At 51.9% G+C, this 23,423-nt stretch overlaps 1 protein-coding gene across 2 annotated transcripts; it reads left to right on the top strand.

Annotated features, from left to right (window-relative positions):
* The first annotated feature begins 781 nt into the window (after positions 1 to 781).
* Slc12a4 (solute carrier family 12 member 4) lies at positions 782 to 23,302 on the top strand. Of its 2 annotated transcripts, none has more exons than XM_028768493.1 (24): positions 782 to 972; positions 6,232 to 6,326; positions 7,495 to 7,626; positions 11,304 to 11,450; positions 11,550 to 11,604; positions 12,874 to 13,004; positions 14,597 to 14,838; positions 14,980 to 15,194; positions 15,776 to 15,940; positions 16,020 to 16,118; positions 16,398 to 16,455; positions 16,815 to 16,989; positions 17,361 to 17,479; positions 18,696 to 18,794; positions 19,245 to 19,364; positions 19,854 to 19,958; positions 20,162 to 20,330; positions 20,826 to 21,021; positions 21,136 to 21,305; positions 21,398 to 21,529; positions 21,619 to 21,726; positions 22,171 to 22,355; positions 22,486 to 22,619; positions 22,722 to 23,302. In XM_028768493.1, exons 1-24 carry the CDS (start codon positions 852 to 854, stop codon positions 22,811 to 22,813), a joined length of 3,264 nt encoding a protein of 1,087 aa, XP_028624326.1. In that variant the 5' UTR covers positions 782 to 851; the 3' UTR covers positions 22,814 to 23,302. The 2 variants fall into 2 exon arrangements, with proteins under 2 accessions (XP_028624326.1, XP_028624327.1); XM_028768494.1 differs by having other exon boundaries at positions 782 to 966; positions 22,722 to 23,296.
* Positions 23,303 to 23,423: the final 121 nt, after the last annotated feature.

Here is a 23,423-nt window from a genome sequence, read left to right on the forward strand (position 1 = left end):
GATAGGAAGGAAAAGGGGGGGGGGGCGGGGGAAGAGGCCAAAAGAACAACTCAGAAAGATAAAAATTCTCAAGTAAAGGCGACTAGATAAGTTATCTGAATGTGAAAGAAGTTAGCACCAAGAAAGGAAAGGACTCCGTTGCAGGAACCACCAGGAGGTGAGGCTATTTATTGATGAAGCAAGTTCAAATGAGATAGCTGAGCTATCCCAAAGTGTCGATAAGGGATGGGCCGGTGTTGGCCCTCCAGGAAGGGCCTGCAGTCTTCAACCACCTGCTACGAGAGAGGCTGCAGCGAGCAGGACTGAGGGGGACTTGGCTACTGGAGACGCGTTAGAGAGAAATGATGGACATGGAGGAGTATGTACGTAGGGGTGATGAAAGACTTTGGGATTTGTGGTGGCCACTGAGACATTGGGCAGACCCTGCTAGCTTTCCTGCTAAATAACAGAAAGTGATTGAGACTTAATTAGATTCAAGTTGCAAAGCCAGTGCACCCTGCGCCCCGTCTCACCATCATAAAACCCCTAAAAGTTAAAACGACTTTCCCTCACTTTATTAAGTGTCGCATCTGGGGTTCAGAGAGGGCAACCCCTTAACCCAAGTCACACAGGAACCCAACCCTCCAGCAGCTAGAGTACTTCGTTCACGGGGTGCTCTCGCCACCTCTCGTCAACCCCCCTCGGGGAGGAGCCGACCCGAGCCCCTCCTGCTCCCCGCCCTCGAGGGGCGGCCCGGGGGGCGGGTGGAGGAAGTGAGCGCAGCGGGGTGGAATGCGAGCGGGCGGGGCGGGCCAGCCTGGGGCGGCGGGGACAGCCGGCTGGAGGCCGGGACTGCGGGCCAAGCGCGCGCGATGCCTCACTTCACCGTGGTGCCGGTAGATGGGCCGCGACGCGGCGACTATGACAACCTCGAGGGACTCAGTTGGGTGGACTACGGGGAGCGCGCCGAGCGGGAGGACTCGGACGGTGAGGGTGCGCCCGGCGGGGGCTGTGGCCGGGACGGGGGGCGTCTACACGGGACTCGCGCCTTCGGACCGCGCGCGCAGACGTCCATGCGGGACTCCACTTTTCTTGCTCCTGGCGCGCTCAGACTGATGAGTCTTTTTGGTCCGGGACTCCCGGGCTAAGTCGTCCTCCACCCACCCCCAGCTCCTCCCCCGAGGGCCGCGGGCGGGGGCTGCAGACGTGGCCGCCTAGGGAGGCCAGCTAGCGGGCTGCCTCGCACAGGCTGGTGCCGGTCGCGCCTCAGGTCCGGGTCCAATGGAAGCCTGGATTGCAGCTCCCTTACTTTCTGTGAATCGCTCCCATCCTCTTGAGTGTCACCCTCTCTTCCCCTATGACTCACCGCCCCTCTCTTGTCCTCTCCCTACCCCTGCCTCCTTGCACACTGGCCCGGTAGGAGCAAAGGGTGTGCTCGCAGAAGGGCCTGTGTTGGCCTTGGTGTAGATCTGTGGGTACCGTGGACATCTAGGGAGCAGTCACACGGGGCCAGGCTTGTCTAGGCACTGTACATGAAGCAACTCGTTTTAATCCTCCCAGCCTCCCCCATGGGACAGGTTCTGTTACTCGCACTTAGGAAGGGGTTGAAAGGAGATGGGGTAGAGTTACGTAACTTGTTACAGTGGGATTCAAACCCGGATATGAGAGTGTAGTGCCTTAACCTAACCTAGGTATTAGGGCTGGTCATAGGGTGAACCCTTTCCCCTTTCCAGTGCCTTTCTCCATCTTCCACCCATGGAGGCTCCTCACACTTGGAATGGGAACAGTACTGGAAATATGTGTCTGTCTGTATAGCTGTAGGCATGTGTAAATGCACGTGTGTGGCTGAGTATCACAGGGTTAGGTCAGGACGTCCTCATGGCTACTGTTTCCAGCAAGGCTGCCAGAGATGAGCATGGTGCTATGATTGATAACAAATGCCTGTGAGGTCTGGGACTGACCGGGATACAAACATGGAGGAAATGTGTGTTGTGTCTGGTGATGGTATCAGAGGCCATCTGAGAGGTCTGTAATGGTGACATGCTTGAGGGGTAGCCTGTGCTTGATGTGCATGATGGCTTTCTGCCATGTGTAGATGTGGTACAGGCCCGGGGAATGGACTGCCAGATGTCACAGAGATTTGTCAGGTTTCATAGCTATGTGTAAATAACCCTAGGTCTAACATCCCTGCTGCCCCTGGCCTGGTTCAAGGGGTCAGAACAATTTCTCTCCTTCCCTGGGACTGGAAGGACGTTTATCCCCAGATGATGTGCTGAACTGCATCCTTGAGATTAGCCTGGACCAATGGGCAGTACTTTGCCTTTTCTTTGGCTCCGCCTTGGTCCCTTACAAGTTGACAGGAGTAACCTGGAGCTATGCTGGCTGCTGGCTGCGTTTTTTTGCCAGATCCCTCCAGGCTAGGCCAGCTCCTCCCATCCCCACCCCTTTCTTCTCTTCCTACTTACTCCTTTTCATCTAGATTGTGGTGTGTCTGCAGCATGGGGGATGCCCTGCACCCTGGTGAGTGATTTTCTTCTTCTTAGTAGATGTAGCAAAGGATCAGAGAGCACAGAACTATCTTAGGCCTAGCTCTCTTAGGGTTCCTCTCCCCCACACACACACATGCACACACACCACGCGCACGCGCGCACACACACACACAAACACAAACACACACACACACACATACACACACGTCTTCTCAGAGAGGCATACATAGGCCTGCTCATCTAGGTAGCCTGTGGCAGGAGTAGGAAGGTCATGGAAGGACATTGTAGGTAGATGCCATGCACATAGGTCACTCAGGTCACTCCCTGCCACCGGGGCTCTCACAGTTGCTGGTAGGAACACACCTGTGGGCTTCATAGGGCGCCCCAGGCCTGAGCTGTGCTCTGGTTCTCTGGGGGTCTCAGGTAATGTCTGAGAAGCCTGAGCCTGGCAGGCAGGCAGGCAGGCATGCCTAAGCCTGCCCTGGAATTTTTGGAATAGCTGAGTCCAGGGCGGGTAGCTTGAAGTTTAGGGGAGTACAGACCTGAGGCTCTGCTTAGACCCTTTCATATCTTCATAATCCTATGGGAGGGGTCCTTAAGTGAGGCTTTGTGGAGTGCCCTGTCTGTGTCTGAGACCAGACACTACCTTTTCTGATGCATCAGGGAAGTTGGGAGAGGGAGTTATTGTCTCTCCTTCCTAGAAGGTGACAGAGCAGTGCAGAGGGACTAAGCAGTTCTCTGTGGGTTACACAGGACAAGGGGCAGGAATTCAAGCCAGCTTGCTGGACCTCTGAAAACCCAGAGGTTGGGGTATGTACACAGTGGCCAGACTACATATGCCAGAGGTCTTTCCTATGCTGAGGTATCATGCTGTCCCCCAGGCTGCTCCCTAAATGGACTGGGCTCTAGAATGTGAAGAGAGAATCTGAGGCTCAACTCCCATTGCTGTGGTAGACCCCAGACCCAGGGCTGGCCCTCCTCACTGTGATAGACCCCCAGACCCAGAGCTGGCCCTCCTCACTAGACAGCCTTGTCTTGTTCCTGACAGGGGTAATTGACATGTAGCAGAAGCTAAAGCCTGAGACAGCTATCCCCCCAACCCCACAGCCATCGGGGAGTGATGCTTGCAACGACAAGGGATCGGGTGGGTCACGGATGGGCCACTGTTGTGTGCTCAGCTCAGTAGTTTGTAGGATTCCTTTCCTTCGTTTTTTTTTTTTTTTCTTTTTTTTCTTTTTCTTTTTCTTTTTTTTTTTTTTGGTTTTTTCGAGACAGGGTTTCTCTGTGTAGTCCTGGCTGTCCTGGAACTCACTCTGTAGACCAGACTGGCCTCGAACTCAGAAATCCACCTGCCTCTGACTCCCAGGTGCTGGGATTAAAGGCGTGCGCCACCACTGTCCGGCCGGTTTCTTTTTCAACACAAGGACTCTTGTAGTTCAGGCTAGCCTTGAACTTGATTTGGGAACTAAGAATGATTTTGAACTTCTGATTCTCTTGTCGCCACCTCCTGACTCTTGGCATTCTACACCTGTGCCACCAAGCTCAGTTTCATGAGATACCAGGATCAAACTCAGAGGTTTGTGAATCCTAGGCAAACATTCTACCACCTAAGCTATCTTCCTAGCCCTCTGGCTTCTGTGTTTGTTTTCTTGATGCAGCCCAGGCTGCCCTGGAAACCACTGTGTAGCCTAAATTGACCTTGAACTCAGGTACTTCCTTCCGTAGCCTCCCAGGGTCAAGGATTACAGGTTCGTACTACCATACCTAGGTCTACAGCAGTGTTTCCTAACCTGTGAATCACAGCCCCTTTGGGAGGGTCTAACAGCCCTTTTACAGGGGTCGCCTGAGACTACTGGAAAACACAGATATTTATATTGCAATTCATAACAGTAGTAAAATTGCAGTTATGCTGTACCAATGAAATAATTTTATGATACAGGGGTCACCACCATATGAGGAACCATATTAAAGGGTTGCAGCATAAGGAAGGTGGAGAACCGCTGCTCTACGGTTTCTAGATTATAGTAGAGTCTTCTTAGAAACAATTAGTATCGGTGGTGGGACAGGCTGCAGTGTGTGCATTTAGAATAATTGATATTTATTTCCATCTTCGCGGAAGGATACAGAGGGAGAGGGCAAGAACTGAGAATAAGTGCTGGCTGCATCTGAGGGATGAATTTATGGAGACGCCTAGCAAGCGAGGCAGAAAGGAAGTAAGATGAGCTGAGAGAGACGCCATTTTTCATTTCTGTTATTTTCTTCATGTTGTGGCGCTTCTCGGGAAAGAGTTTTCAATGTAAGTGGCAGCTATGGCTGGATTTGGTGATTTTTCTTGTGATTACTGGTCCTGAATGAGCATGGGAGTTAGCACGAATGCCAGAGTGTCTGAGGAGCTACATGACCCCATCAGCCTTTAACATGACGTGGGTTGAAATGACTGCTGGCTTTTCCATTGACCTTCAATTGACCTTGATCTCCACAATCATCCAATGTGGAACAGAGAGCCAGGTGTACAAAGCCAGGCACATGGACCTTCTCTGATCACAGCATTGCGAAAACAGAAGCCAGGTGGAGCCCTGGGGCTTGCTGGCCAGCCAATCTAACTGAATTGGTGAGCCCCAGGTTCAGTGAGAGACCCTGTCTCAAAAAATAAGGTGGAGAGTGAGAAAGGAATGCACCTGATGTTGACCTCGAACCCGAAATGTAGATGTGTATGTACACATTCACCACGCGTACTTATACAAAACATGAAAGTGTCCGAGGGCTGGACGTGTGCTTACATCCGTGATCCCAATGTTTGGGAAGCTGGGGCAGGAGCATTGGCACAAGTTTGAAGCCAGCCTGGGCTACATTTAGAACCTGTCTCAGAGGAGGAAAAGGAGGGGATAAAGAACGTGTTTGTGGCCAAGTGATAGAGGGTGAGTTTGTGGGTTTTATCCCAACACATGGCAAAAACAGATGCACGGGGTCCTTTCTGGCTGGGAGGTTTTCTAGTTTTGGAGGCACAGTTTCACCAACCTGAGATTTGAGTGGGTGTTGGCCTCTTAATCTATTCTGGAGTAAACTGGCTAGATCTGGGAACCAAAAGGCTAACGGGTAATCTCGACAGCAGTCGGGTGCCCCTGCATTTCCTATGCTCAACTCAAGAGCCATCTGGTGCCCTGGCTTTCCCAATGGTTTTTTTTTCTGGTTCCTTGTATCCATTGGCTCCGTCTCCCAGCATGCTCTGGGTTACCCTCTAGAACACCTGACGCAGTGCATGGTGGGGTAGCTAGCTGACCCCTTGTAGGCCATGGCAGCGGAAGGCGGTCTGTGTGGTTTCATCTTCCTGGATGGCGAAGTGGCGCCTTGCACTCTAGGAGCGCCAGATCCTTGGGAGGAAGGAAGGTGGAGCCTCAGGGTTGGTCATGGCCAGGCCCCGCCTCCTCAGTAGGCCCCGCCCTTCATGTATACTCAAGTGGCACTAATGTGGAGATTTGGAGTTTTCTACTACATGGAATGACGACCCGAAATTTGTTTCCTGGGTGCTTCCTTTACGGCCCTTCAAGAAGGCTGACAAGTGATGAGAAAACAGAGGCCGAACGTGTAAACGCTGCGGCTTCCAAAAGCGTTTTAGAGAGATGGTGTGTGTTTGCCGCTTCTCAGCCTCTCCGCTAAGATTAAGTGCAGAGCTGTTTTTGTGGGTTGGCTTTCTGGGTTGGGGTATAGGCTGGGGTCCCGGGAGGTAGCAAGTCACTGGAATTCTTTTCCTCTCTTTCTACAGGACAGAGTAACCACAGAGAGAACAGCCCTTTCCTGTGCCCTTTGGACGCCTCCAGAGGAACTGACTACTATGACCGGAACCTGGCACTGTTTGAGGTATCTAAGGAGCCATTCAGATGTGGTAGGCTGGCAGGGGCTTCTCCGGACCTCTCAGCTAAGCATCAGGCTGGCTTCTCTTCCAGTCCCCTCTGCTCTCCCTTCTTTGCAGCCATTCAGGGTGTGGTTCTCATGGCCCTTTCAATACACTTTGCCTTCCCAGACCCACTTGCAACCTTACCTCCGTTCTCCAGGGCCATTCACCTTTGCCTTCCTCACAGCCCCTCACCAAGGTGACTACTTCCTCCGCCCCTCCATTCCTAGGGCTTCTCCCAGCCCGTGGCTCCAGTCCCTGCTGTGGATAAAACCTTTCTTTTCTTTCCTATTGTCTCTTCCAGCTGTTACCCTCTGGTTACAGAGGCCTGTTTTTCCTCCAGCCTCTCTCCCACTTTGCCCTCCATAGCTAGAGCTGCAATGGACATGTCTCTGGAAAGATCCCACGTTTGTGCCTTCCAACTGGAAATTTTCCTTTCCAGACCCAAGCTGAGAAGTAACATCTGGATTTAAGACATGGTTCAGTTTCCTAAACTCTGAACCCGAACATTCATCTGCCTCACGGCCAAGTAAAGTCAGCTTCTCGGTCACACACGAAGGGCCTATATCTTCACTTGTCACTCCTAACCTGGCTTCCTGTATACAGGGTCAGAAAGGACCTGACAAAGGCTTAAGACAGTAGGCAGAGTCACATAGGCCACAGGAGCAGAGAATCCTTGGACCCCTTTGAGTACTGCAAGTCTTGTGCTCTGTCCCCACCTGAAGATGTGTGTGTGTGTGTGTGTGTTGATGTGAATCCGGGAGTCCCAGTCGTAGCTTCAAAGTGGTGGCCAGGCAGGCAGAATGAAGTGTGCGTCTGCCTGCCAGCAGAGCCTGCCCTTTTTTCTCCCCTGAGGCAGGTGATTTTCACAAATGGGCTGGCAGTGATTACAGCCAACGCTGGGCAGAGAGACCAAGTCACTGGGCTGGGCCTTTGAATGCTGCCTCTGGGGTGTGGTGCCCACACCTGCCCAGTTAGCTTGCTTGGGCTTCCCCAAGCAAGAGCTGGGATCAGGTCCAGGCCTGCCTTAGGGCTTGGCACTGGGCCAGCAGCCAAGCTGCTGGCTTCACACAGGTAGCCTGACACTGGCCTAGCCTGGCCCATTGCCATCTTGCCCCGTGGCTCTGTTTACAGGAGGAGCTGGACATCCGCCCAAAGGTGTCGTCTCTCCTCGGCAAGCTTGTCAGCTATACCAACCTTACCCAAGGAGCCAAGGAACATGAGGAAGCTGAGAGTGGAGAAAGTGGCCGTCGAAGAGCTGCCAAGGTGAGCAAGTCGGGGTCATCAGAGGGACCACATCTGGGAAGACAGACATTACCATGGAAGTAGGTGTTGGAAATAGATGTTTTCCTGTGTGATGTTGAACATATGTGGACCAGTAGGTGGTAGGCATGGAGGGTGAGGAATAAGTGTCTGAAGCTGAAGGACCTGTCAAAGGTTAAGCTAAGTGGTATGGAAGAGCTGAAGGCAGAGGGGCAGAGGAGCCTCAAAAGCAACAGAAAGAACAATAGCTCCTGGTACTTAGCTGTCAGCATACGAGACACTGCTTTAAGAGTGGACTAGGATCTCGAGTATTTACACACACACACACACACACACACACACAGAGAGAGCGAGAGCGAGAGAGCGAGAGAGCGAGAGAGAGAGAGAGAGAGAGAGAGAGAGAGAGAGAGCGCTTTGAGACAGACGCCTGGCTTGGTAGTGCACACCTGGGGTCCTACTAATTTTAAAGGAGCTAAAAGAGACAGATCGACTGTCCCAGAGGCTATCTTGGGCAAATAGCTGTGCTTGAAAGGAGCTGGGGTCTGATCCTGGCTGGGCCATTCTCATTGGCAGTGAGTACAAACCAAAGGAATTCCTGGTTGAAATAAGCCAGGTTATCAGCAGCTTCAGACCTGCTTATGACATGGGTGTTGCTGAGGTGGGTCCAAGAGAGAGACAGTCAAGCTAAAGTATATCCTCTCCCTTATGGACATCTGCCCATTCTTCAGAGAGGGAGCTGATATCTTGAGGTGGTCTAGACCTGACCTCTGGTTGTGATCTTTGTTAGCATGTTCTGAACTAAAGATAGGAAGAACTCTGCCTGTCTCTTGCCATTCCTATCCAGCCCTGTAGGATACGTCTCAACTTCTAAAGAGTTTTGCTTAGCTGGGCGGTGGTGGCGCACGCCTTTAATCCCAGCACTTGGGAGGCAGAAGCAGGCAGATTTCTGAGTTTGAGGCCAGCCTGGTCTACAGAGTGAGTTCCAGGACAGCCAGGACTACACAGAGAAACCCTGTCTTGAAAAAAACTAAAAAAAAAAAAAAAAGAGTTTTGCTTAGTGCTAGTAGGATCCTTGGACAATGCTGGGGAGCTCATGGCTAGGAATGAAAAATTCTCCAAGAAAGGTCTGTGGGAGAGAAACCTGAGTTAACCTATAGCTTAATCAGGAGCTTGTGAATGCTCAGCTACCCAGTTTACCTGATCTGAATATGATGATAGGGTAGCTAACAGCCTTACCCCCACTGGCTGATGTAGATAGAGGAAGAGTCTAGCCAAATCTAATAGGAAGCTAGGGATCTGTGGGCCTCAGAAAAGAAGGCTTGAAGCAGGGAAGGAGGGTCTCCAATCAGAACATGCCTGAAAGTCCGCCTTTCCTTGTCAGCCGTTCCTGCTCCAACCCAATGACCTTCCCAGGCTGCCAGGGGTTATTTAGGGATTCAAAAAGCATTTCCGGCCCAGCCCTTTCCCACACTGCCCTTTTCTTAGAGTGACTCAGCCTAGGATGGGGGGTAGGAGTAGGAGTTTTTGCTACTACCACTGTCCAGTAGGTGGTGTCCTCTGAGAAGGGCTCCAGAACCCCAATAAGGTTATCTCTTACCTATACAGCCTTGTGCGGGACGGTGTGTGAAAGCAAGTGTTCTTGTCCAGGCTCTCTTGAAGATCCTCAAATCCCCAGCCCTGGCCCAGCTTCAGGGAAGAAGAGGCTTTGCTGGGGTTCTGGGGATGCTCTCGAGACGCCACTGGCCTAGGCTGCATCAGTGTTGCCTCTGTACACACAGCCTCTGCCATGGCCTCCCGGATAGCCCCTCACCTGCCCTTACAGAGTTGAGAAACTGCCGATCTGTACACTACAGCGATCTCACTGCTCACAGGCTCATCTCGGTTCTGTCTGTGGGACACCCCTAAATAGGAAGAGACTTACCAGGCACTACTTACGGGGTTCAAGAACACTTTAGGGGCCTTGTTGGGCCTGTTTCTGTTAGAACAGTAAGCAAGCTATATTAGTCAGGGTTCTCTAGAGGAACAGAACTTAAAACTTAAATATATTTATTTAATACACAAATATATTAAATGTATAACATTTAAATTATAGATGGGATTTGTTAAAGTGGCTTACAAGTTGTGGTACAGCTAGCCCATCAATGGATAGTCAAAAATACACTAGTTGTTCCGTCCGTGAGGCTGGATGTCTCAGCTGGTCTTCAGTATATGCTGATTCCCAAAGAAGTAGGCCCTAAGACCAGTGAAGGAATAGACTTGCCAGTGAGAGTGAAGGCAAATAGGTAAAGAAAAAGACAAGCTTCCTTCTTCTTCATATAGGCTGCCAGCACAAGCTGTGGCCCAGATTAAGATGGTTCTTCCCTCAAAGATCTGAACTAGAAGTAGATCTTTATACTTCTGATCATTTTATTAAGAAAAAAAAATCCCTAACAGGTGTACCCAGCCATTTGAGTCTTAGTGAATTCCTGATGTTGTCTAGTTGAGAACCAGGAATAGCCTTCACACAAGCCAACTCTACTGAACATAGTCGTGGATATACCAGTAAAGTGGTCTATAGTCCAGAGGAACGCAATTCCAAGCTGGCACTGACAGGAGAGGTGAAGTACGTCCAGAGGCCAGAGCCGAGGAGTCTGGGCCACATGTCCCACACTTCATTAGAGGGCAGTGCAGAGGATTTTCAACATGAGATTGGACTTGGTTTTCAGTGTGGAGAGGTTGGCAGACATCTGGTGTCCCCAGTAAAGTTTGGTAAGAAGCAGGCCAGTGTCCGAGCAGCAGGGAGGCAGGAATCTGTCTACCTGAGCTAGAGGTGGAGGTTCGAGAGAGGGAGGGACAGGAACAACATTTTGAGTTTTGGCTTGAGTAATGAGGCCTGCTGGGTGAGAAGAAGCGATCTGGGACAGTCTCTACTTTACAAAAGTTGAACAGAAATGAGAAGCTAGATATTTCAGTCACTCCTGTAATCTCAGTACCCAAGAGGCTGAGACAGGAGGATTGCCACAAGTGTGAGGCCAACATGCTTTATATAGTGAATCCCAGGATAGCCTGACTAAAGAGCTAGACTCTCTCCAAGAAGAGAAGGACCAGAAATAACCATGTGCACCTATTATCCTGGCACACAGGAACCTGAGGCAGGGAGATCATTGAAAATTCGAGGCTTGCTTAGTTTCCGTAGAGTGCCCGGCCATCCAGGAGTGTACAGGACCTTATCTAAAAAGCAGGTGAACATGAACAGCAGAGGAGAAGGAGGCAGTACTTTGATGTGGGGGAAGAGCTAAGGTTTATACATAAACATTATGCATAAGGTTTAGAACCTTAACACATAATGACAAGAATAGGGTCGGGTCCGTTGAGATGGCTCAGTGGGTAGAAGCATTTGAGGCATGAGCCTAGGGCCCTGAGCTTGAGAGAGCTGATGCTGAGCGTTGTCCTCTGACCACCATGTGCACACCGCGGCATGTACATGCCACTTACACTCATACAATAATGGTTAACAAAAGGGTCTCGTACTTCTTAGACTGAGCTGGCTTCCTATGGGAGAGATATCCTAGCGTCTGCTCCTACGTCCTGTGCTCCACTGGACCCCAGGTATAAAGGCTGTTGAGTGATGAGGGCCTCCTTCCTGTGTCAGACCTGGACCTCTCTGATGCTGTGTGCCCCCTCCCCTCCTGTCCACACAGGCACCCAGCATGGGCACCCTCATGGGAGTGTACCTGCCCTGCCTGCAGAATATCTTCGGGGTGATCCTCTTCCTGCGGCTGACCTGGATGGTGGGCACAGCCGGTGTGCTGCAGTCTCTCCTCATTGTCCTCATCTGCTGCTGCTGTGTATGTGTCCCTGTGTGCTGGAGCTGGGCTGAGTGTGGGGCAGGTGGCTCTACAGAGCCCACCCAGCTGAGCCACTCACCGAGGCCTTCCCTCTTACAGACCCTGCTGACAGCCATCTCCATGAGTGCCATCGCCACCAATGGTGTGGTTCCAGGTGAGTAAGTACCACCCATGGGGCCCTTTGTAAGGAACACGCTTAGAATCCACCCCCATCTGCCTGCTGGCTTCCCCTGTCCCTCCTCCTCAGGCAATATCTGGTAGAGTCCCATCCTGGACTCTTAAGACAGTGCCTTGCAGGAGCGTTCCTTCCCAACAAACTTTGAAACTGATGATGTGTTTTGTTAATATAAGAGTAGCATGTCCTGCACAAGAAAGAGCGGTGCATGTTTTCCATGAGATCTTAAAGGGGCAGGAAACAGAATGGAAAACCGAAAACACCCACCAGGCTGAGCTCAGTACTGCCTTTTGAAAGTACATGGTCTTAGGTGCATTCAAACTATTAGTTTCTCTGTGTGTATATATACAATTGATATTTTCCATATATATGCACCTCTACATATATTTATGTATTTCCCTAGATTTAGAAATTCTATTTTATTACTATTTTTAAAGACTTATTTATTTTATGTATATAAGTACACTGTTGCTGTCGCTGTCTTCAGACACACCCGAAGAGGGCATCGGACCCCATTACAGATGGTTGTGAGCCACCATGTGGTTGCTTGGAATTGAACTCAGGACCCCTGGAAGAGCAGTCAGTGCCATCTCTCCAGCCAGGAAATTTTTTAAAAAGCAGGTTACTCTATACCAGGATATAACCCGTTTATGGAATAGTCTCCTATTTATGAGTTCTTCTTTTTCGACATTGTATTTTGTTTGTTTGTTTGTTTGTTTGTTTCCGGTCTTTTGTGATATGATGTCACTATGTAGGTCTGGCTGGCCGGAAACTATGTAGACCAGGCTGGCTCTGAACTTGAAGCGATCTTGCTTCTGTCTCCTAAGTGCTAGGATTACAGGCATGTGCCGCTCGCTCTACCAGCCTTTTTTTTTTCCCTTACCAATATTGTCATGAACAATCTTGAACACCCTTGATGCTTCCTTTAGGGGAGTCCTAGAGGAAATTGATCCCTTTGGCATTTTTGGTGCCTATTAGGATTTAACAGCTGTGTTGGATCAGTCTTGTCTCCATATTCTTACCACTTTGGGGCCCAGTACTGACGGCCAGTTTTCTAGGAGTGCTCGATTCTAATAGAAGCAAAGGCTCAGGCAAGCCTGTGCCGAGCCTCAGGGACAAGAAACCAGACAAGACAGATTCTGTACTGGTCTGTTGAAGAGAGAAGGAAGCAACCTGCACTTTTGGGTTGTTGTGGAGGTTTGCTACAAGGGAGCTCTCGCTGACCCATGTACACTTTCCCCATTATAGCTGGTGGCTCCTACTTCATGATTTCCCGCTCTTTGGGACCAGAATTTGGAGGTGCTGTGGGCCTATGCTTCTACCTGGGGACGACATTTGCAGCAGCCATGTATATCCTAGGGGCCGTTGAGATCTTGCTGGTGAGTTGGGCTAAGCCTCAGTTGACCCTAGTTGCATCCAGTCTCTCTAGACTCCAGAGGCCGCTCGTACTTCCATCATGCCTGGCCAGCATCTTGGGGTTTCTAGTGGGGAGGCCTCTAGGGAGAAGACTCATTGCTCAGATCTGTGTCCCCACCCCCATTTTACACTTCTGATGGTTTGGGCCAAGCAGGGAAGAGGCCTGGTTGCCTTCACCTGAGCCTTGATGTTTCCTCTACCTGAACAGTGTTGGGCCGTGGCAGGGGCTCTGTCAGGTGTTGAGTGACAGATCTTGATAATGACAGAAATTGCCACCTAGCCTTTTTTGTACGCTAACAAGCTCTGTCTCCCCCAGGCTCTGTACCAGGGTCTTTTAGATCTGTTTTCTCCTTGTCCTTAAGTCAGAGTGAACAACCATGGACTGCTATATAGAGGTCCTTGAGTCCCATGGGTGCTGTCTTAGACCCAGCTCCCTACTCGTCAACGAATGGCCTAGGCCAATGGGAGAGTGGCCTGGTGGGGGAGGGGCACAACGACATGAGGAGAGTAACACAGGGTGACAGGTACCTCCTTGAAGATCCAGAGAACAGATGTTTAGAGACACCTCGTGGCGCTGCAAACCTGAAGCCGAGACTTTTTGTCTAGATCTTCTGGGTCTTTATTTTCTATCTCACATTTCTTCTGTGTTGTTTGGAATTATGTAAGGAAATGTGTCTCTTCTCCCCCATGTTTATTTATTCAGCCCTGTAATTATATGGGCTTCTGGAGGCCTGTTGTGTTCTCTGGGTATAATCCAATACTATCATTATTTTGTTGCCTACACTGTTTCTTTTTGGCCGTTCCTTCCACAGGTTGGCACCTGTGTCTTTATCTTCTCTTCCTCTCTTCTTTTCCTCTCCTTTTCTTTCAATGGTGCTTTTGTTTGCTTCAGCACCCACGGCTTGCAGTTTGCAGTTCACTATCCGTTTGAAAATCTACCAGTCTGGGGCCAGTGAAGTGGCTCGGTGGGTACAGGCACTTGCTGCCACTCCTGAACACCTGAGCTCAATCCTCAGGACGCACCTGGAGGGCAGGAACTGACGCCTGCCATTGTCCTCTGACCCACACACCTGCACATCATCCTCCACCCTAAATAAATCAATGTTAGTTCTCTTCCTTCCTTCCCTGAGTTCACTCAGGGGCAGTGGAGGTACATGCCTTTAATCCTACCAGAGACAGAGGCAGACGGATCTCTGCGAGTTCCAAGGCCAGCCAGGGCAGTCAAAAGAAGAAGAAAGAAAGAAAAGAGAAAAGAAAGCTTACAAGTTACTGGTCTTTAGTATACTTATAGGGATAAAAACATTGCCAGCATCAGTTTAGAATATCTTCACTACTCAAAGAGACACTTGACTAGTAATCACTCTCCCTTAACTAACCTGCATTCTCTCTGTGGGTTTGCTCTTCGAGACGTTGTGTAGACATGGGATAGGGCACTCCTGGTCTTCTGTGACTGGCTTCTTTTCGTAGACATGCTTTTAAAAGAAAACCAAAACGACAGGTTTCAGTCCCCAGATACAAGGTGGGAGGGAACTGGAGTTGTGTCCTCTTGTTTCAGACCTACATTGCTCCGCCGGCTGCCATCTTTTACCCATCGGGCGCCCATGACATGTCAGGCGCCACCTTGAATAACATGCGGGTGTACGGGACCATCTTCCTGACTTTGATGGCCCTGGTGGTGTTCGTCGGTGTCAAGTATGTGAACAAGTTTGCCTCGCTCTTCCTGGCCTGCGTCATCATCTCCATCCTTTCCATTTACGCGGGAGGCATCAAGTCCATTTTTGACCCTCCGGTGTTTCCGTAAGTAGCTAGGGCATTTGTCCAGCCATTGCACTGACATCCTTCCTAGGCCTTTGGTGCTCTGTATCCCTCAGATTGCTTGGGTGGGAATAGGCTAGGGCTCCAGCCGAGCAGGCACTATTCCTTCTTCTCTCCCTGCAGGGTGTGCATGCTGGGGAATAGGACCCTGTCTCGGGACCAGTTTGACATTTGTGCCAAGACAGTTGTGGTGGACAATGAGACAGTGGCCACCCGGCTGTGGACTTTCTTCTGCCACAGCCCCAACCTTACTGCTGACTCCTGTGACCCCTACTTCCTGCTCAACAATGTGACAGAGATTCCTGGCATACCTGGGGCAGCTGCTGGTGTGCTCCAGGGTGGGTCCTCCCTCCTGTGTCCTGAAACACTCCCCCCCCCCCCCAAGCCCCAGCCCCAGCCCACAGGCTGAGCAGGAAAGCAGAGCACAGAGCTGTCCTTGTGTGTCCAGATCAAGGGGGAGTGGTGGTGGGGGGGTCAGGTTTGGCTGCTTTCCCTGCTCAGCTGTATCCTTTTAGCCTGCCTCCTTGTAACTGAATTTTGAGTGAACGGAGCCTGTTTGGCCAACATCCCAGGCCTGCAGCAAACCCTATAAAGTTCTGGCATTCCCCTTTTCCTGGCTACTAGCCCCTGATGGCTGTGGGGGATGTTCTCACAAGAGTCATAAAGGGCCTCTGTCTGAGAATCATGCAGTAGTGAGGTCTAGGCTGATGAGGGTTTGCTCAACTTTGTCTGTGATAGCCCTAGCAGGACAGCTTCCTTGCTGGCCAAAGCAGTCTTCTGGAAGACACCGTAGTCACTGTGCCCTGGCTGTCGCCAGAGTTGCCAGAGATTCAGTGCATCTGTGGGATCTTGCTGGGCTGCCCCAAACTTCCCCGGGAACATCAGTGGTACAGTAGTGGTAATTCTCCTGCTTCTACAGAAAACCTATGGAGTGCTTACCTGGAGAAGGGTGAGGTCGTGGAGAAGCGTGGGCTGCCCTCCATGGATACCCTTGGCCTGAAGGAGAGCCTGTCCCTGTACGTGGTAGCTGACATTGCCACGTCCTTCACCGTGCTGGTTGGCATCTTTTTCCCTTCTGTAACAGGTAAGATCTCCATGCCCACGCACTTAGCCCTACCCCAAATCCTGGAGAGTCCCTGAGGAAATCTTGTCTGTTTTTGGAGGCATCATGGCTGGGTCAAACCGCTCCGGGGACCTCCGTGATGCCCAGAAGTCTATCCCAGTGGGGACCATTCTGGCCATCGTTACCACTTCACTCGTGTGTATCCTTTCCCAGGCATGGTGGGGCAGTGTCAGAACGGACTTCTCTGTATATAAGTTGCCAGACAGCGTGTGTGGGCACACCACACACACGCAAGCATGGAGACCTTGACACATCCCCCTTTGCACCTGCACACAATTGAGACTATGCACATGTTCACCATGGGACCCTCTGAGGTCAGCAGGCCAAGGCCGTGGCTGGGAAGATCACCAGGGTGCTATGTGGGGAATGGACTGGGGCTACAGTCTGGTGGGATTCTAGCTTCCTTAATACAATCCAGACTTCAGCAGCGTGATTCTCTTCGGGGCCTGCATCGAGGGTGTGGTGCTCCGGGACAAGTGAGTGAGCTGTGCCCCTCCCTGCCAGCTTTTTCTGCCCTTTCCCTACCCATCCCTCATGCCCCAGGGTCCTACACATCTCAGACAGTTGACTTCCAGTAACAATCTGTACTACCAGGTAGGGCAGGCCCCTCTACAACTTTTGCTTCTGACCTGACAGTGACATTAAGATCAAGGATGAGATAAAGGGCAAAGATACAAAGCTAAGAGCTGGCAGCTGGTCTCCACGTAAAGCTAGAGCCTCTTCTCTCCTCTCCTCCATTTTTCCTGACCCCCGGCATGCCTTTACTCTTGGGTGGCTCAACCCAAGGCTTGGAGGGCTTTTTACCAGGAGCATGGTCTGAGCCTGGCCTCTGTAGGTACGGTGATGGCGTCAGCAGGAACCTCGTGGTGGGCACCTTGGCCTGGCCTTCACCCTGGGTCATCGTGGTCGGCTCCTTCTTCTCAACATGTGGTGCTGGCCTCCAAAGCCTCACTGGGGCACCACGGTTATTGCAAGCCATTGCCAAGGATAACATCATCCCCTTCCTCCGGGTAAGCCCTCCTGTACATCCTATAGCCTTGATGCTCTTGGCCTGCTTCCTGGCAATCGGGAAGGCAGATTCAGATGCAGTGAGGTTTGCCTACAGTGACCCCGGCCTTGGCAGCCATCCAGCAGCTGCTGAGAGCTTCTCTTGCCCTGTTTGCTGTTAGTACTACTGTTTAGACTCCCAATCCTGTGGCTTGTCTATGCTTCATCCAAAGCAGAGAGACCCAGAGAAGGAGAGTCAGGGAAACTTGTGACTCCAAAAGGACAGGCATAGCACTGGGACCAGAGGGATGATGGGAGAACAGGTTGTGACTTGGGGCTGCAGTCGTGGGGATAGTGGCTATGGTTGGGACAACTCCTTTTCTGATGCCTGCAGGTATTCGGCCACGGAAAAGCAAATGGTGAGCCAACGTGGGCCCTCCTCCTGACGGCGCTCATCGCTGAGCTGGGCATCCTCATCGCCTCCCTTGACATGGTGGCCCCCATTCTGTCCATGTGAGTTGGGGGAAGGGCAAAGGGTAGTCCTGGAGAAGGCTCTCTGAGTGCCCCAGCACCTCCCAGTGATCCTATCTGGTATCTAGGTTGCCCCTGGGAAATCAGCTGGGCTCAGTGGGGAGCTGGCCGGGCTGTTTACCCTGATTTCAGAAGCCAGCCCAGCACACCCATCGCAATGAAGAAACCCACAGATAGATCCTAAGCCCCATGGTAGGAGCCTCCCTAGAGCAGAAGGCCAGAGATGCCCATTCTGATCAGGGCAAGCACGTTCTCTGCTGCCTCAGCAATGCCATCACTGCCCCATCCGTCATTTAAATGTCCTGTAAGCTGAGGAAGTGAGCGTGCTAACACCTTGCAGGTGGTGGTTAACATGATTCCTAGGGGTCCCTGAGATAGTTTGGTTTCTATATTCACCTCTGCCCGTGTTGGGGTCCTCGCCCATTCTGCTCCATGGTCAGTGGTCCTTACTTGTTCAGTAATGAACGGTCTCTCCTTCACCACTCACTCAGCTTATAGATCTGACAGGGCTGCCTTCCTCCTGAGCAGACTCCAGCCCTCCCCGCAGTCAGGCCTGTCACATCTGAGTTCTTGTCTTCTTAGTGTTCACCATTCCCCACAGATGTGCATACCTCAAGCTATTCTTGCTATAGGCATTTTGAGTGGTGACTCTTGCTGGCAGTCCTTTGTTGGGACCAACTCCCCCACAGGAGTTCCTGGCCCCTGATCTCTCTCTCCCTTCTTTGCCCTTCCTCTTCATCACCAAGGATGGAGTTTGATGCCCTGAACTCTCAGTCCTCAGAAGGACTCACACAGCCTGCCTTGCCCGTGTCCCAACTCCCACACGCAGCACAGCATCCTGTTTCTTCCCCTCAGAACAAAACCACATGGTCCTTGTTCCTTGTCCTGTTTTCCTGATTTACTCCCTGACCTCCAAATGCTGGATAGACCCCATTCAAATGATTGTCTGGGCCATGGGCTTGTATAGCACCTTGTCATCTGTCACACTGAGTAGTCCCCAGCCTTCCTCCACATTCCTGGACTCGGTCCCTTTCTCACCCCCTCTGCTGGTGAATACTTACCCATCCTCTGCCACTGGGCTCTTAGTCCTGCCATCTGTCTGCATCAGGCCATAGGAATGGGTTCCTGGAGTTAGGAGCCATGGCGTATGTAGCCTGAGGGACCAAGGAAGCTTTTCTGCACCAACTGCCTCCTGTAGGTTCTTTCTGATGTGTTACCTCTTTGTAAACTTGGCCTGTGCTGTGCAGACACTTCTGAGGACTCCCAACTGGCGGCCCCGGTTCAAGTACTATCACTGGTAAGTTTCCTGCTGGATGCCAGGAGCAAGTCCTCTGATACTGGTGGTATTGGCCACAAGCCCCACTGTGGAATAGGTCTGAGTTTCTTTTTTTATTTTTTAAATTTATTTATTTATTATATATGAATACACTGTAGCTGTCTTTAGACACACCAGAAGAGGGCATCAGATCTCATTTCAGATGGTTGTGAGCCACCATGTGGTTGCTGGGATTTGAACTCAGGACCTCTGGAAGAGCAGTCAGTGCTCTTAACCACTGAGCCATCTCTCCAGCCCAGGTCTGAGTTTCTGAGGCAGCCTTTGAAACTCTAGGAGGAGGGAGAGTCTCTGAATAGAAACTTAACCTGTTTCACACATCCAGCTTGTGACTTGGGACCTGCAAGGGCCACCAGGGTGTGGGACAGACTATGACCTGGATTCCTGATTCCTATCCTCTCATCCCTGTCCCAGGACGTTGTCTTTCCTAGGCATGAGTCTCTGCCTGGCTCTCATGTTTGTCTCCTCCTGGTACTATGCCCTAGTGGCCATGCTCATTGCAGGCATGATCTACAAGTACATCGAGTACCAAGGGTGAGTGAAGGGCTGCCGTCCGGCCGTCGATAGCTTGTATAACATTACAGGTAACCAGCTGAAGAGTTAGGATGCTCTGAGTATTGGGTTGGCAGTGGCAGGTTAGGCCAGCTTTCCTTCTGCAGTGGATGCTTGCTCTGTGGTTGGGGGCTGTGACGCAAGCCTGGCCTTCCTGCACCCCATATTCACAGAAATCCCTGAGTAAAAGGCTAGGGTAGCTCAGTAGTAAAGTACTCACTTAGAAAAGAGGGAGGGGCCGGGCGGTGGTGGCTCACACCTTTAATCCCAGCACTTGGGAGGCAGAGGCAGGTGGATTTCTGAGTTTGAGGACAGCCTGGTCTACAGAGTGAGTTCCAGGACAGCCAGGGCTACACAGAGAAACCCTGTCTCGAAAAACCAAAAAAAAAAAAGAAAAGAGGGAGGGAGGGAGGGAGGGAGGGAAATCTCAGGGTGAACCAGGGGCTCAGTGGCTTGTGGTGACATCCACAGGGCTGAGAAGGAGTGGGGTGATGGGATCCGAGGCCTGTCCCTGAGCGCTGCACGCTATGCTCTGCTGAGGTTAGAAGAAGGGCCTCCTCATACCAAGAACTGGCGGTAAGCTCATGCCCAGACTGACAGGGCCCCCTCAGGGTGGGTTCTGTAGTTCCCCCGGGAGATTGTAGGAGGACACTCTTGCTAGCTCAAGCCCTTCCGTCTGTGCTACCCAAACTTGTGGGAGTTCACATTCTGAGAAGGAAAGAAGAGGACTCTTGGGAAAGGCCAGGCCCTTAGGCCGCCTAACTGTCTGACTTCTGTAGGCCTCAGCTCCTGGTGCTGCTGAAGTTAGACGAAGATCTTCATGTGAAGTACCCCCGGCTCCTCACCTTTGCCTCCCAGCTTAAGGCTGGGAAGGGCCTGACAATCGTTGGCTCTGTCATTCAGGGCAGCTTTCTGGAGAGCTATGGCGAAGCCCAGGCTGCTGAGCAGGTAATGGCCAGGGGTGGAAAGAGGACTTAGCTAAATCAGTGGTTTCTGGGTGTAGCAAGCATATAGGGGAGAGCCTAGCCAGTCTTGGTCGGCCAGATGGACAACACTGTCGCCATCTTGAAGCTTGAATCAGTATGGTTGTCCCACTTAGAAACCATGGCCCTTGGGCTGGCAGAACATCTCGGTGGGTAGAGACTCTAATGTGTAGGCCTAATGACTTAGGTTTGATTCCCAAATTCTACAAAGAGATGAGACCCACTCCCAAGAGTTAGTTGTCTTTTGACTTCCCTATAATGTAGAATGCTTGCCCTGCATACACACACATACACACACACACACACACACACACAAACACACACAAAATTTTTCAGAAAATATGACCTGTGGGGCAGCTTGCTCCAGGGTCTCTCCTGTGAACACCAGAATTTGGAGGGATCCCCGGTTTGGGTGGAAACTGGTGGGCCTTGCTTTTTGATGCTCTTGTATTCCCCGCAGACAATCAAGAACATGATGGACATTGAGAAAGTAAAAGGCTTCTGCCAGGTAGTGGTGGCCAGCAAGGTTCGAGAGGGGCTGGCCCACCTCATCCAGTCTTGCGGCCTGGGCGGCATGAGACATAACTCCGTGGTGCTGGGCTGGCCCTATGGCTGGCGACAGAGTGAGGACCCACGTGCCTGGAAGACCTTTATTGGTGTGTGAGGGTCTGGCGTCTAAGCTGGGCCAGGGGCCAAGGGCCAGGGTTAAAGTGAGGTGGCAGAGACCAGAGGGTCACAGGCTGGCAGTCAGCGGTGCCCCTCCTCCCTAGACACTGTGCGCTGCACCACAGCTGCCCACCTGGCCCTGCTGGTGCCAAAGAACATAGCTTTCTACCCCAGCAACCACGAGCGCTACCTGGAGGGCCACATTGACGTGTGGTGGATTGTGCACGACGGAGGCATGCTCATGCTGCTGCCTTTCCTGCTACGCCAGCATAAGGTGTGCCAGCCTGCTGGGCTTGGGCGAGGAGGGCAGCCGGGCTCCCGGGAAGCCGGGTGTGACCAAACCACTCACACGGTCTACTGCGGCAGGTTTGGAAGAAGTGCCGGATGCGCATTTTCACCGTGGCCCAGATGGATGACAACAGCATCCAGATGAAGAAGGATCTGGCCATCTTCCTGTATCACCTCCGTCTGGAAGCTGAGGTGGAGGTGGTAGAGATGGTGAGCTGCCTGCCCTGCTCTGTCCCCGAGGACCCCTGGGATCATGCAGCCTGGTACTCGTCGCTTACCCCCCACCCCCCACCCCCCAGCACAACAGTGACATCTCTGCATACACCTATGAGCGGACACTGATGATGGAGCAGCGGTCTCAGATGCTGCGACAGATGAGGCTGACCAAAACCGAGCGGGATCGAGAGGTAAATGGCCATCTTGGTTCGGGTTTGGGTAAGGGCCAGATCACACCTTGGAAGACACTCTCCGATTGATATAACAGACTGGTTCAGGACTAGGCATTGTGGGTCATATATATAATCCCAGTACTCAGTAGGCTGAGGCAGGTGGATTCATTTGAGTTTGAGTCTAGCCCCGTCTACAGAGTGAATTCCAGGCCAGCCAAGGGACCTGTCTCAAAAACAAAACAAAACCAAATAAACAAAAAAGTAGGCATGGTGGCCTGTGCCTGTAATTCCATTGCTTAGGAGGCTGAGGCAAGAGGCCAGCCTGTCTTTAAACTAACAAAGAACCGCATCTGTTCTGCCTGAACCCAAACCATTTCTTAGATGCAGGGTAGCCATGTTGGGCCAGCCAGGCCCCCATCTTCCCAGGGTACCAAGGATGTCTCCTCCTTCTCCTCTTTCCAGGCCCAGCTGGTGAAAGACAGGCACTCAGCTCTGAGGCTGGAAAGCCTTTACTCGGACGAGGAGGATGAGTCTGCAGCAGGGGCTGACAAGATCCAGATGACATGGACCAGAGACAAGTACATGGCTGAGCCCTGGGACCCCAGCCACACCCCCGACAACTTCCGGGAGCTGGTGCACATTAAGCCGTGAGTACGAACCATGTTGAGGTCTGGAATGGAGGGAGAGCAGGGACAGGCATGCTGTGCGGATGGGCCAGGGACAGCTCTTTGCTAGGTAGATAGTTCTCTGGCCTGTGACTAGCCACTTGGTCTGCAGGGACCAGTCCAACGTGCGGCGCATGCACACTGCCGTGAAGCTCAATGAAGCCATTGTCACGCGCTCCCACGATGCCCGCCTGGTCCTGCTGAACATGCCCGGTCCCCCGAAGAACAGTGAAGGCGATGAGAACTGTATCCTTTTGTGTGGAGGCTTGACAGTGGGGAGCTATCCTCTCCTTGAGTGGAAAGTGGTCTTGGTCCTGTGGCTGCCTCCTTGACCTGACAACCCTGCAGACATGGAATTCCTCGAAGTCCTAACGGAGGGCCTTGAGCGGGTGTTGTTGGTGCGTGGTGGTGGCCGGGAGGTCATCACCATCTATTCGTGAACCCGATGGAGTCTCGTGGCCTGGAGTCGGGGTGTCTAGGACAACAGTGCCCAGCCTTGCACCTACTTGCCAGTTCTGCTTTGCCCAACCTTGCTTTGGACCAGCTTTGCTAGGTCTCCAGGGAAACCTAGCTTGGGCCTTGCAATGGAAATGGATCCGAGGGCCCACGGGACCCTGGAGGATTTAGGGACTTTCCCCTCCCATACTCCAGTGGAGGCCTGTCCTGACTAGAGAAGACTGGTGAGGGCTGATATGGGATTTGAAGTCCCAGACTGGCCCACAAGTGCTATTTATTGTATATTTATTGTTTGGATGTCATCATTTCAGAAAAGGGGGTGGGGACAGTAAGAGGGGGTGCTGAGCTGGGCCTCCCTGCAGGAAGACCTGGCTCAGGCTGCTGTGGGCAGAGGCCCTCATCAAGCCAAGTGGAATGGAGCTGGCCAAGCTGAGCCTGACTTTTTTCAATAAAACATTGTGTACTTCTGGGCCTCCTGCTGCCCCAGCTCTTTTTCCTCTGGCGCCAAGGGAAGAAAGACAGAACTGAACTCAAGTCCAGAGCCAGATCCCAAAGGCTATGCCCCTTCCTGGCCACCCCCATTGACGGTCTGTC

This window comes from Grammomys surdaster, unplaced genomic scaffold (genome assembly GCF_004785775.1).
Source record: "Grammomys surdaster isolate TR1022 unplaced genomic scaffold, NIH_TR_1.0 187, whole genome shotgun sequence".
NCBI lineage: Eukaryota > Metazoa > Chordata > Mammalia > Rodentia > Muridae > Grammomys > Grammomys surdaster.